We start from the raw sequence: 14,872 nt of genomic DNA on the forward strand, positions 1-14,872 counted from the left end.
GCCATGTGAATAAGAAGTACCGTGATCAGGCAATGGGCATATAGGCAAACATTTTGGAAGCAGTATGCAAATGACTGAAATTTGGGAAATAGTATGTTCATATGTTTCCCATCACTAGAACGTAAGCTCCAAAAGAGAGCCTCTTTGTGCGCTGTTGTACCCACCAGGCCTGGTGCATATTTGGGCCGTCATAAATATTTATTGAAAGGCTGGACAAGTGATTGAATGAACAGTTTAATGACTCAACAGGTGCCCCTCCCAGTGACATCAGGCCAGCCGCAGGTCAGATGAGTAGAAAGAAGGCCGAGATTTCTCTTGAGGGTCATCCACATGGACGCACGCAGTAGAGACAGGTTGGAACTTTGTAGACTTAGAACATTCAGCTTTGGATACCCACAGACTGTGTAGGGTCACGGGGCTGTGGGGGACCTTTGCAGTTACCCTGCTCAGAGCAGTGCCTCGAGCATCCTGGAGAAGTGTTATCCCAGGCAAGCTTCTCTGATAGCAGACTCCGTGATGAAGATTAGCATGCCAGAAGTTTATTAGGGATCTTAGGATCAACGCCTGTAGGAAGGAAGGAGGCAGGACAGGGCAGAAGGAGAAGTTGAGGCAGTCTCAGTGTAGAGGCCTCAGCTGACTTTATGAGAAGGTCTGAAGCTGGATTGATCCTTCAGGGCTGCCCGAAGTTGGCCGGGCAGTTATGTCCATACGCAGGCCACCTCAGAGGGGCGTGCTCTTGGGCAAGGCAGCTCTCCTCACCAAGGCCATCTACCTGCAGGTAATACTGTCAGCAGCTGGGAGGGTCATTTCTGAAGGGAGACCTGGATGATGCCTCACAGAGTCGACCACAGGTGTCCATCCAGGCTTCGAGGCGGGAGTGGCAGATGTCAATCACTGTCTGTGGCTGTGCTTCAACCATGGTTGGAATGGCTGTAGTTGTTAGAAATGTTTTCTGCTTTGTACTGAACCAAAAATCGCTTCCTCGTCAAGTTCCAAATACCTGTATTCATTTTGGCTATGACCAAGAAAAACAAAATGAGCCTTGAACGATCTGAAGAGAGCCACAATATCTCATTTTAAATCTTCCCTTGACTGAACTCACCTCATTTCTTCCACTGTTTTTTTGGCATATGCTTTTCTGGCCCCTTACTCTTCGTCTTTTAGCCTCCCCGTAACGTGTTTTTAAATTTGCGAAACTTAATATGCAGCATCTGAAATGAGACGCAGTAGCCCAGATGTGGCCTAACCAGCTCAGACTACAGTAGGACAATTCCGTAACGTAATCTGTGCTTTACAGAAGTAAGCTTGGAGGCAGTTAAGATTCTTGTGTCTTTTTCAAATGAATTGCTGTGAAGCAACCTCTCTCCAAATGTAAGTTCATGAAAACAATCACTGGGAACCTAAATGGAGACTCTAAAAGATCATTTTAAGCCCTATCATATTACATAGTGTGTATAATCATATTTTAATAAAAATAGTAGCACGTGTTTATTCAGTCCTTATCATATGCCAGATATTGTGTTAAAAATTCTTGCATGTCTCCATCTCACTGGAACCTCCCAACAAGCCTGTGAGGTTGGTACTGTGTGTATCCTCATTTTACAGAGGAGGAAACAGAGGACAGAGGATTAAGTAACCTGCCCCAAGTTACCAAATCAGTAGATGGAAGAGCCAGGACTCCAACTCAGCCAGTCTGACCCCAGAGTTACCTTCTTCTGTATGTGGGTAGTACTTTGGTTTGGGTGATTTAAATGAGTGACTGACTTAACAATATCTAAAGGAAGTACCTTGAACATACAGAGAAGCTTAGAGGGCTTTAGAAAGATGGCATTTTTTAAAGGGACAAAGCTGAAAAAACTTGATGCTTTCATGTAGGGACTTTCTTCACTGCTGTCAGAAGCTTTTTAAGGGTGAGGACCGCATTTGTTCATCTTCTCATTGTGCCCAGCATGGTATTTAAATCATGTTTTGATACTGGAGCTGGACCATGTAATCATTTCTCCTTTGCCAGCAACCAACTTAAGGTTTGTCAGTAGAGGGCGCTGGAGGGCCACTGCGAGAGGAAGGGGCTTTTCCCTGCGGTTCTTGCGCTTTTCTTCTTGCTCCTGTGGCCCAGTGGCTACTGTGCAGCTTCCTGCTGGAGACCTGGTGGTACACGACCTCCAGTGAGTGTCACTGGCACCCCAGCAAGTTGCTTCCGGAGTTTCACCAGTGTTCCAGTGGGAAGCTCCCTGAAGCACCGTAGTGAGATACTCCATCCCCTGTGGGCCATAGCCCATGAAGTCTGAATCTCATTCTCCAGAGAAGGGCCCCTCGCAAATTTGTTCCTTCCTTGAATACTTTCCTCAGCCTTGGGGATAGTAACTGCTCCCTACATCTGCTGTTCCACTTATCTTCAGAGATCGCTTTACCCCTTTGTAGTCAATCTCTTTTTACTAGTTAAAAATTCTTTCCATTAACATTTTCCTGTTTAAATTATTGCCATGGTTTCTGTCTCCCGATCAGACCCTGACTAACCCAGTGCTAGACGCTCGGTAGGCGGTGGGTGAATTAGTGGGGAACTGAGGAAGGATGCTTCCTTTTCAATTTATTGCTGCTGTTCATCTTGCGGACTGGACTGGATGGACTAGGCTTCTGCCGTATCGAACTCTCCCCAGATGTTTAGGTTGCTTGGGAGTTACATATTTTCAAGCAATCTGTAAAACCGTCTCTCGTCTTCACTCCAATTAAATATTATGTGACATGTTCCAGTAGCACCAAGGATAAAGAGACCAGTTTCTCTCTCATTTGTCCCCTCTGCACAGCCACCCTGGATTGGATTTTTATCCTGTATTTAATCAGAAATAATCTGGCCAGTTCTAAAACAAACACCATTTCCCAGGTCAGATTCAGGGATCCTAACGCAGGTGCTCCTATTTTGAGAATGCCATAGATGTTACCGTTCATTTCTATAGGAACTGATGGAACTCTGAATGCAGTTGACATTCCCAGGCTATGAGCAGTCCTGCTTCTACAATGTACACAAAACATGTTAATACGGAATAACATTCCTATAACTTATTTTGGAGAAAATGTTTGGGGCTGAGGCAAATCAGTAAAATAATCTGGCATCTTGCTCTTATGTATCGCTAGGTCACACAGAAAATTTTTCTCCTGAGGCAGGAAAACATACGAAAATCACAATGACATGTGTTTCTGTGATGATCTGCACAAATTGCCTGCCTACAGCTACATCCCAGAAGCTGCAGCCAAGTGCACCAGATCCTGACACTGAACACAGTTCCAAAGAGGGAATGCCCAACCCTTCATTAAGGCTGATAGAAAAGCACATCGGGGACATGGTGAGGTTTTGCTTGTTTATATAATAAAATAGACACCAATGTTTAGCTGCTGAGTGTATAAATTTAGCCTGTGTGACAGTGGGAAGCCACGAAGGAAGGAAGCAACTTGGGAAGTACACCCTCCCCACATCACAGACATTCTCAGACCCCCCAGAAGACCCCAAAACACCAAAACAAGGTCCTACAATATATGCGTTTTTTAAAGCAGATCCACTCTCTGGCTTCAGGCTGTGTGTGACCTGGTTTCTCTCTTTAATTTTATAGCTGTTGGTGGAAAGCTAACAGTGTAGTATGTCATGGTCAATATGTCAACCGCAAAGTGGGTACCATGTTACAGAAAGGTCCCAAGACTCACTTAGTACATTTCCCTTGTAACCTGAGAGGATATTAGATGAATCCTGGGGATCTGGAGCGTCCGATGTCAGATCCCCACGTCTCAGGTGCTAAGTTGTCTGCCTAGATTTTAGAGTAAATTTTACGTATGGTGGCAAAGAGAGTCTTTCTGGGGGTGAAGAGCAGGTTTAGGGAGCCAAGTAGGAAGGAGGGGCGGTGTGCAACTTTTTATGAGCTATCATTTCAACTTTTAACGCTTGTCAAACAAATCCTTAGGAATTTTGAAATGGAAAGCATACACGTCCCACTGCCTACCTGGGCTTCTTACTTTGCACTACTGCTCCTGAAAAGCATTTTTTTAATTTGTGAAAGTCGAGTTAAGGGCGCATCTTTGTTTAGTGTGTCACTTTTACCATGCTTATTAATAGCTAACAACCCCAAAGCCATTAAGGATTTGGGATTCCCCTCCCCCCTTTGCCACAGGGCAGGCAGGACGTCACTCAGAGAACTATGAAAGGTGACTTCGTTTATATTTTTCTCTTTGCAGTCCAGTTCCCCCGTAAGAGGCCAATTCTCAGCCACCCTAACCCCTCAAACATTTAGGGCACAGGGTTACACTTTTCGGTTGGTTCAGCAAAGATGGGAATTTTTGAATCTCTGAATAAGATATAGTCTGGTAGCAATGATGTTTATCTTGTGACTGAGTCATGAATGGTACACTCTTTTTTTTTTTTTTTTTTAGGTAGATAAGAGCGTCATTTCCAAAAAGTGATGGAGGCTGGGGAGGATGCTCAGAGGCCCTGGGTTTCTAGTCTTTTCCTGGCTCAGTCCACTTTTCATGTATTGTTTAGAAATGGTTACGAAGTAGGAATTGTTGGGGCTAGAGAGAGGAATGAAGTGAAGACTGTGGGAGTTAAGGAGGGAATGACCTCAAGCCCCAAAGTGATGAGAATTCCGTAGCAGGGGAGAGGGTCAAGGTCTCCGGGGCTCTGAGAGCAGAAATCTGCTAAGACCAGCATTGGAGGCAGCAGTGGCTGCCTGTGGGGTCTGCATCATTGCATTCATAGTGCATTAGTAGCAAACCAGCTAAAAGAATCCACGATGCCCTCTAAACAGGTGGTTCGTGGGTAACAGGAAGTCCCCTTGTACTGTTTATTCAAGAACAAACCGTGCCTTTGAAAACACTAAAGTCATAATACAGGATCCTGGTAGGGTCTGGTCATCTTTGGGAAGAAGAATGGTTACATTAAGCCAGTGTTTTTCAAACTGTGGTTGTGACTCTGAATGTCATGACCCCATTTAATTGATCTTTGACCAGCCTCTTTTAGGGGAGTGTAATAGAAAAATCTCAGAGCATTTCATATATATAATTTTGTGACATTTTTTGGTTTCAGTTGTGTGTATGTTAAAGGTAATATATGTGCTGGGTTGGAAAATGGGATAGAAAAAATGTAGTTCTTACAGTTGCTCCAGCTCCAAAAAGTAGAAGAATACTGCCTTAGGCAACTTTAAAAAGAAAAGGAGGGATTGATGGTGATATGTAATTCGTTGAGTGAGCAAACACCGCCCAACTGTTTTTTATAGATGCATGTGTATATGTGAGCAGGCATGCATATGTAGTAAGTGTGTGCATATGTTTGCATGTGTGCGAGTGTGCATGTGTGTGATCTGATTCTGCCACAATGTCTAGGCAACAGTGTACTTCCTCCTAAGAATAAGAAGTCATAAGATTCAGGAGTTTATTTGAGGAGATGTTTTTCAATGTGATAATAATTTCAGAAAATCTGATGGGCAAACCTCTAGCCCCACATCAAGGTCCTGGAGATGCAAGAGATGCACCTCTTGCCATTGACTTAAAATTGTAAATAAGTCCTTAACATTTTTTTCAGGTCACTGTGTTTTTGCCGAAGCGCAAGCTGGTCAGCTTTACGATGGTAGCATAATTTCATGTGCTACGGATGAAGAAATAGTGTCAGCTGCGTTAGTTATGGTCCTTGCTTCAGGGGGCAAACTTCCTGAATACATTTCCCTAATGGATCCCTAGAAAAGCACCATGATTGCCTTAGGTTTCCAAACAAAATGAAAAATATTCTTCCTATCAGCCTTCAAAGTTTCATATCTGATAACAAGCTAAGTGTAGAAAACCAAGGAGCCACACCTCAGGGATGCTGGCTAAGTCCTTCAATAGGAAGACGAGACATGATGATGCTCAAAAAGTCAGAGACACATTATCCCCTATAAGTGGAACATTTATTAATATTTTTAAGGTGCAAAAAAAAAGAGAGAGTGATGTAAAATGACAAGCATCTTCTTCTTCAGAGGTCTGCTTTGTAGCCCAGGAACTTGGTTGATTTGAACAGTATGTTCTACAAGGCTGAGGGCCTGGGCTCCGTCTCTAACACAAAGCAAGGACCCTGATCTTCAGTAACATGTGATGCTCCAGTCAGTTTTTTGTAAGTCCACACTGTTGGCCATAGGGGGCTTTAATTATCACCCCTTCCAAGGAAACAGATCTCCACCACCTCCACCACCACATTGAAAACAATCCAAAAGCATATACTTTCCTGATGCTTTGTATAGAATGTCAGGCAATTCCTAACAGTTGGCCTGAAAGTGAATCCACACGAGAGGCATCTGATGGGCAGATGGCTCCAGGACTTTCTCAAGGGAGAGAGAGAGAGCAACCGGAATGCTCCATGTTTGAGGAACGAGAACATGTTCAAAACGGAGCAGGCAGCTGCCACTGACTCCCTTCTTACAAGACCGGACAGCCTTTTTTTTCCTGATTTGAAAGTGGTCCCCCTGAACTGACACGGTTCTGCAGTTGAAGTGTTAGGTTTACCTTGCCATGTCCTCTGACACTTCCATAGAGGTTTATCTTATGCTGGGGATTGCTAATTCTTCCAAAACCTTGGTTTCTGGGACTTGTTGTTTATTCAGCAGGAACTTACAAAGTCTCTGTTTTTACTTGACTGAAAGAAATGAATCCTCAGCATCTTGCGTCATAAATATAATGCCCTGGGAGAGAATACAGCAGCAAACCAGACAGACAAGGTTCCCAGGGGCCCCAGGACCCAGTAAAACGCCTGGCACACCGTTGGCACTTACATATTCATTGAACAAATACAGGAATAGCGACTGGGCTGAGGTTGTCAAGGTCACAGTAGTATTTCCTCTCAATGCCTTGGGTCTCTGCAACCACAGACTTCCATCTCATCTGTTAGCCACAGCTTTCATTTTTTTTGGCCAATGTTATACTTGAATTTGATTCATACACTAAAAATTATGGACCATTATAAATATCTTGGATTTCCTCTGTGGGTACCTTTTTCTGGCCAAATCTTCATAGTCAAGAGATGTCAAGCCACAGTGCACTATTCCCAACTTGCCTGCAAAGATTTACTAAAATAAAATCAAATTGTCTTATCCAAGTTACAAAAACAAAAACAGTTATGAAACGTTTTGCTGTACAAATGCAGAATGATATAACTGTAGCGTTAACGTGTTTCAGTCCCACAATTGTAGTATCACACTGAACTTTCACAAATTGTCATTTTTCTTCCATTCAAAATAGTTCAGTTACTAAGGAATTACCTTTCCATTAATAATTACTGCAGTTGATCATAAAACATGAGCTAGCATTCTCATCAGTTTTTATGCACAATTATATCATTGCTTAAGAATCCCCATTTGCAAAGGAAAATTTAGAACAGCACAGTGGAAAACAAAGAGAAATCTCATTTTCTAAGGTAAATGTAGTCTAAGTAGTAGATAATTGAGGAGCTTATATATCATATCCTATTATTATCATTCTCGGTGGCTGAGTGCTAATCAGTTTAACTGCCTTTGAGCTATATATTTTTAAATGTGCCTAAAAGGTATAGTCTCACAGTAAATTTAAATGGCTTATTAAAGGCCTTTACATGGCAACAGCATCATGTCAGAGATGAATGGTATTTCTAATTTGCTAGCCGCTTGGGTCAAGTTTACTTTAAGCAGGAAGCATATTTATATAAGTCACCGTCACACAAATGGCGTCTTGGGAAAAGCTGTTTGTGAGCGTTTAACGTTTTTGAAGTATGCTTTTGTATATCTTCTAAATGGGCATTTTACAGGCATTGGGCCAAAGTGCCTTAAACCCCGGCTCCTTAACTCAGGCGTGACTGCTGATGCTGCCTGAGTGCGGGAAGATCCAGGGGACGTGCATTTTTAAGGGTGTGGCCGGGAGGGTCGGGTTTGAGCCCCCTTCATTTGAATAACGCTTTTAGGGACTTTGCTACTTAAAGTACGGGGCGGAGGGGGCGGGGGGGGGGTGGGGAGGCAACAGCATCTACAGCACCTGGGAGCTTGTGAGAAATGGGAAAACTCTACGGCAGACCTACTGAACCAGAACCTGCAGTCAAACAAGATGCCCATGTGATTTGTAAGCACTGCCCCAGGACCCCAAAGCCTCCGCTTTCTGGTGGCCAAGCACAGGTCATGGCATCCCCTTCTCTTTCCTTCTCACTTCTAGAATCATCCTCTTTGGAGGATAATGTCCCCTCAGCCCATGTTTCCCTTTCTCATCACTCCCACACCCACTCCCCAGACCCAAATGAATTTCCCAATACCCAGAGTCCTGGCGTTTATCAAGAACCTAGTTCTCTTCTCCACCTGACATCATCGAGGGGCTTCCTGCTGCCGAATAACCTTGGGGAAGTCAAGGCGTTGTAAGAACTCGCAAGGTTTTGCCTTCATTCTGCTCTCCTGTGCCTGAGCTTCCCAGCCTTCATTCATTGCGCCTTGAGATCCCATCCTTCTAAGCTGTCCACTAGAATCCAGTCAGTCTCCCCTTGCCATTTGAATCCCTTCTGAGAGGGGATTTATTCATCCCTGTTTCCACTCATGGAAAGCTGCCTTCCTCTAACGGAGCCATAGCTTCTCTGCTAATAATCGTGGGGGATTGAAAGGATGAAAGGGAGTCATGCCAGATATTCAGGGGACTTGCGGGCAGGGTTTACTCTGTAGAGGGAATTGCATGCAGTTACAGCCCACTTGGCAGCCCTCTGCTCACACTTCATTTGGTTCCACCCATGCATTAGGAGGCTCAGCCTGCATCAGATGCCCAGAGGCAACTGGACTTCCAAACCAGACCCAGACTGGCCAGCCAGTTGGCCCCTAAAAGCCATTTGGTCCCTCGGTTCCAAACTGTGCCAGGGTGAAGGGCTTTACAAAAAAAGTGAACTGGGCGTTTAGAAGCACGTTACAAGTTGAGGCTCTGTGGGCCAGGGGTTAGCGCGGCCAACGATCAAGGGTACAATTTGGGGTCAACCGGGTGAGGACCCCTTCGGGCTCCTCTGGAGTGATCAGCACCCAGCACAGATTTCTTTAATCGGAGGAGACTGGCAGGGGGAGAAACAAGATTGCTTTCTGGCCGTAGTGAGTCCGAGGACCGCGTTTGCAGCTTCCGTTCTTCTTGAGACCAACGAACCAATTCTTTTCTGCATGCTTCTTGGATGCGTAGGTGTTGTAATGGTTTTCCTCCAACCTTTCCAGGAACAAACATTCCTCATTGGGTGTCTGCTAAAAAAAATAAAACCGGGAAAGAGTAGAATGATTAGTGAGTGGTTTTAGATCGGGTTCCTCTGTTTACTGGCTGTGTGACCTTGGGCAAATTAGTGAGGCTCTCTGTGCTTCAGTTTCTTCTTCAGCGACATTGGGAAAATAACGGAACCTGTCTCTGAGGATAGAAATGACGACTTGGAACGGGACCCAGTACATAATGAGCCTTCAATGTACATCTGCTGTTATGTAAACTCCCCTCACCTCTGCTCTGCTCAGGACCCTAGAGTCTCCCACTTGGGAAATCCTGAATGACTTTAAGTACCTTAAGGGTAGAGCTGGGTCTTTTGTCTCTGCAGAGGCCTGGCACCTAGGTTTGACCATGAAAAGCGTCCAAAATGGGTAAAACTAGACTCTGATGCAGTGGGGCATTCTTAAGTTTGGTCTTGAAGAATAAATGAAAACCTACCAATTATACTTTACACCCTTGTGATTTTCACCAACAGTATCAGGGTTTTACTTTAGTGTTGTTATGAACATAAATGCTTGCATAAAATGTGTCCTAAGCATAAAACATGTCCTGGAACTTAAAGGATTTTTTTTTTCAGTGAGAATAGATTTTTGTTTTTTTTGCTACTTATCAAAAGACTGGTACTTGTAAAAAAGAAAAGCACAACTTTACTTTAAAAAAAAGAAAGAAAAAAATCACCCCAAAGCGCACCCACCCAGATATAGGCACTTACTAACAGTTGATGAACATCCTTCTGTACCTCTTTATGTATGAGCACACAGAGAGACATAGATAGGGCCATATCGATAGAAACTTAGGGTATTATCAAAATGGCATACTATGTCTGCTGTTTTAAAAATAGGTGATAAGGGCTTCCCTGGTGGTGCAGTGGTTGAGAGTCCGCCTGCCGACGCAGGGGACACGGGTTCGTGCCCCGGTCCGGGAGGATCCCACATGCCGCGGAGCGGCTGGGCCCGTGAGCCATGGCCGCTGGGCCTGCGCATCCGGAGCCTGTGCTCCGCGGCGGGGGAGGCCACAACAGTGAGAGGCCCGCGTACCGCAAAAAAAAAAAAAAAAAAAAAATCGGTGATAAACCTATGAAAACATATTTAATCTCACTAGCAAGAAGATGCAAATTCAAAAATGATTTAATATGTTGGCTATAACATCTGCAAAGAGCAAAAAGATTTACAAGTCTTAGTATGGGGGAGAGTGGGAAATAGTCACTGTCAGACACTGTTGGTGAGATAAGTTGATGGAAACTTTGTGAGGGGACTTTGGCAATAAGTATCAAAATTTAAAATATGCATTACCCTTGAATCCGGGATTTCACTTCTAGGAACTGACGCTTATGAGATAGTGGTATTTTCAAGGATGTTCTTTGAAGTATTGGCTATAATGGTGACATATTGGAAACAACGTAAATACCCATGGAAAGGTGATTGGTTAAGTGGATAGCGGTACATCCACACAGTGGGATCCAATGCAAATGTAAATTTATTAAGTTGGAGAGATAGTTAATACATATTAAATAGTGCAATTACATTGAAAATATCTACCAACAGTTACTGTTTTACTAAAATTCATCTGTTAGAGTGGGAGGAATCCCAGTTCTTTGCCCTTTCTGTTTGTCAAGATTTTAGAATACATTTATTATATTTGGATATAAACAGGAGTATTAACATACATATGCTGTGTATGGACTTTGCTCCAATTCCAAGTCATGTGATCTCTATATTACCTCTTCACCCATATAGTGGTTGGTGAGTCCCTTTCTGGTGGTTTCCAGTCCTATTGTTTATTCTCTATTTGTGGCATGTTTGTCTGTTAGACTGTCAGTCCTACTGAGGGAAGAGATGGAATCTTGTCAGCCTTGTGTCTCCCCCAAGACAAAGAATTTTGCAGATAATAGGTGCACATCAGCTAGGTGATGAATGTAATCTGATTCTTGAGTTCATTAAAGTATTCAGAAAAGTTACCTTTGTTTAGTAAGGAACTACATAACAGGAAGTGTTCTGCCCCTTTTTCATCTGTAGTCTAGTGCAGTGACAACTGGGTGAGACACTTCAGATCATTTTGGAACAAGATGGGACATAGATGTAATATTTAATTAGGTGACTCTGTTGCCTCTAGAGGAACTCATCCAGACATTATGGTTCGATGCACGTTGTCAAGGGTGGGAGGAGGTAGGCAGTTTTGGACCTGGGTGGGTTGCCCACTCTCCTGCAAGGGAGGAGTCACCCCATGACACCGCTCAGTGGGCATCAGGCCTGTGTTCTGTGACGAAGCTCGGGGCGGCCACGTCCCCCACCTGATGTGTCTGTTACACTAGAGCGGTTGACACACAGAATGGCTGAGTCCCAGGCTGAGTCAGCAGGCCAAATTGGAGATGCTCTACCTGTGCCTCAACCAGGATTTGTCAGTGCTTACTGTGCACTTCGTGCAGTGCCACGGGCCCGGGGATGAAGAGTTGATTCATGCCTATTGTTTTAATTAACTTCTTTTTTATATTTAGCATGCTTTTTCCCAATTACATAGGTGACAGATACCGACTGTAAAAAATTTGGAAAATTCAGAAAGGCATTCATATATTATAAAATCAGCCGTGTAGCACTCCCAAAGATAAATATATTAATGTTTTAGAGCCTTTCAGACTTATTTTTTTTAAATAAATATGTCCTTTCCACACACGTGAATTTGTATCAGGATGGATGAATACCTAAAATGGGTTAAGAGCATGAGGCAGAGCCCTGAGATATTTTAGAACTTATCTTTATCAATGGGGGAATATAAAAATTCTTAGGCATAATGTATTAATATCACCCTATGAACATGTCAGGTGAATCAGTGATGTCCAGGACTATGGTGGGAGAAGGGGGTGTCTGGAGCCTAGACGTATCTGGATTTAGGGGAGTCTTTATCAAATTTTTATACAAGTACGAGAAGGTTATAATAAACATCAGAATTGATTTAAAGGAGGAAAAGCCATAAAATTGTAACACATAATGCAAGAAATAATGAGGGTAAGGGATTTGTAAACCGACTGCCTTATAGCTGCCATTGCTACACCAGTGGGCGGGTTCTGTGCGTTGTCTCTCTGACTCTTCTTAAGTATGTAAGTATGCGGTAATTATCCATTACTGTCCTCGTTTCACACAAGGTTCAGAGTAGGTGAGTAACTTGCCAAAGTGGCAGAGGCATGGGATTCATTTATGAGTCTGAGATTGAATGATTGATTGGCCTGTTGATTTTATTGCTGATTGGAAGGCCTGCCTGAAAAAAAAAGTCTACTCCCTATGTACCAGTCACTGCCTAGCTCCAAACCCTTTCAAGTTGTCCAAATCAATCCATATTTCAGCAAACAGCCTGCAGGAACTACCTGTTCCTCTGATGGTCTCATCTCCTGAGCCCTAGTGGGCAGCATGAAAAAAAATGAACTTGTGTTCACATCCCAAACTCTGGCTGAGATTACAGCTTCAAGAGGGAGTTTCCTTTGCCCATTGCTACTTGGCGATTTGATGTAAGTTAAAGGGAGCCCCAAACTAAAATCCCACCTACTGGGTGCCTTTTGGTAGACATCTTTCATAAAAGGGAAGAAGGGGGTTTGGTGAAGCCTTAATGTTCAGTTGTTAGGCTACAGAGAAAGGATCATTGAACTCCAGAAATATTTTCAAAACCTGCAGCCATTGGCTTCAGCTCTCTTTCCGTTCAAATCGTTTACCAGAGATACCAATGGGGACAAAATCAGATTGACCCTATTCTCTTCTTTTCTCACAAAGATCAATATGTACCGAGTCAAACATATATAAAGCATTAACTAGGAGAGAGATGGAGCAGGAGATGCAGCAGGATTTTAGCTACTGAATAGACTCTTGGACTTTGCTTCTCCAGGGCAAGGATGTGGCTTATTCACCTTTGCACCCTCTCAGTACCCAACTGTACTTGGACAACAGGAGGCGTTTGCTCAATGTTTGTTGAATTAAGTTATTAAACTTTTGTTTTCTTTTTTTTTTTTGCGGTACGCGGGCCTCTCACTGTTGTGGCCTCTCCCGTTGCGGAGCACAGGCTCCGGATGCGCAGGCCCAGCGGCCATGGCTCACGGGCCCAGCCGCTCCGCGGCATGTGGGATCCTCCCGGACCGGGGCACGAACCCGTGTCCCCTGCGTCGGCAGGCGGACTCCCAACCACTGCGCCACCAGGGAAGCCCAAGTTATTAAACTTTTTATCCTTTTAGGTGACGCTTCCAGAATAAAAGGGCTATTTTCAAAGTTTTATGCATGAAATATCAACTGCTAGAGTCTGGGCTCTGCAATTTTTGTAAAAAGCTTTAAGAGACACACCTACATAGCCCATAGTAGATGCTCAAGAAACATTTTTGGAATGAAATAATGAAGTGGGATTGGGTATTCTGGAGCGAGTGACTGGATGAGTTACTAAAATTTCAATCAATGTTTTTTCTCTTTGTCTATGTGATAATACGTTGGAGTATTTTGAGAGAATCCCGCAAGAAACTCTTTTATGTTTGTGCCTAAAATAAGGCAGGGTGGAGGGTGGGAATCCTGCTGGAAAAAATAACAAACAGAGACTAATTGACGCTTTATAGTTTGCATCACTCCATGTAACAAGATTTCTGGAAACCTCAAACCTTGGCCGAGTCTGGAAGCATGTCAGCCTCATACTTACTGAGCCGTACAAAAGCCCGTCGGTGTCCATGGCCAAGTACTGGCCAGTCTCCGTACTCTTTATATACACCTCCCCCACGCTTTCCGCACTGAGCTGCAGCTGAACTGAAATAAAAATAACACGAGCAAAAGTAAATAAACACTAAGCTTTTGCCGATAGGGCCTGGCGGCCAAGACAGTTAGCCACGGAAAATTCTGCTCATTCATCTCACAGAGCCCTCAAGGATGAGCCTCAAATTAATCAAAACATAGAAATACAGTTCCTTTTTCTTTGCCCTCCAAAGAAAGCTGTCCATTGGGAATCATGTTCTCGAGGGAAGGAGAGAGGATGGCGGGCTCGCCCACCCATCTGCCTTGTTCGTTACAACGTGACCCCACGTGCACTTTACGGGCACTGTCACAGGAGGAAACAGCATTCACTTCCCTGGCTCCATCATCCCAGTGATCTTGGGGGGATCATAGAGTCGGCAACCGGCCAGCCTGAGGGTGTTCAGTTTCAGTTATCAACCTGCTTTGGCAGGGGTGCCTTTTTATGGCCCGGGCCTTCCTGGTGTGGGAGCTTCTCGTGGACAGATTGTTATTTTTCAAAATCTGATAGTGTTATTTTCCCAGATAGAAGAGGTTCCCAGGAAGTTAGATTGCTTGGCACATAAGAAACTCAGGTAACTCACCCACAATGAAGTTCAGTCAACCCCCAACCTCTGTGGCAACCCCACTGGGATACAGGCAGAGGGGAAACCCTGGCATTTGAAAGGGAGAATGAAGCAGCCACCTGGGATGGGAATGGTGCTTTTTACCTGGGGATGATTTTGTTCTAGAGGGGACAGTTAGCCATGTCTGGAGACATTTTTGGTTTTCCCAGCTGGGGTGGGATGGTGCTACTGGCATCTAGTGAGTAGAAACCAGGGATGGTGCTAAATAAATATCCTACAGCGCCCAGGCAAGCCCTTCTCATCAAGGAATTA

General features: G+C 44.0%; 2 protein-coding genes across 8 annotated transcripts in view; one reads left to right on the plus strand and one right to left on the minus strand.

Annotated features, from left to right (window-relative positions):
* LOC307183733 (uncharacterized protein) overlaps nucleotides 1-14,872 on the plus strand; it is a 355,278-nt gene that overhangs the window by 228,902 nt on the left and 111,504 nt on the right. The gene's annotated exons all lie outside the window — the stretch shown is intronic.
* The window catches only part of FGF1 (fibroblast growth factor 1), a 103,011-nt gene continuing 93,608 nt past the window's right edge, over nucleotides 5,470-14,872 (minus strand). Inside the window, exons 4-5 of one of the 2 annotated variants that reach the window (XM_079916671.1) lie at nucleotides 13,909-14,012; nucleotides 5,470-9,233 (exon numbers count right to left, since the gene is read on the minus strand). In XM_079916671.1, coding sequence (XP_079772797.1) covers nucleotides 9,042-9,233; nucleotides 13,909-14,012 — 296 coding nt within the window. In that variant the 3' untranslated portion in view covers nucleotides 5,470-9,041. Of the gene's footprint in view, nucleotides 9,237-13,908; nucleotides 14,013-14,872 lie in introns of both variants that reach the window. The other variant, XM_079916670.1, reaches the window with a different exon arrangement.

The sequence above is a fragment of the Stenella coeruleoalba genome (assembly GCF_951394435.1).
Source record: "Stenella coeruleoalba genome assembly, chromosome: 3".
Taxonomy (NCBI): Eukaryota; Metazoa; Chordata; class Mammalia; order Artiodactyla; family Delphinidae; genus Stenella; species Stenella coeruleoalba.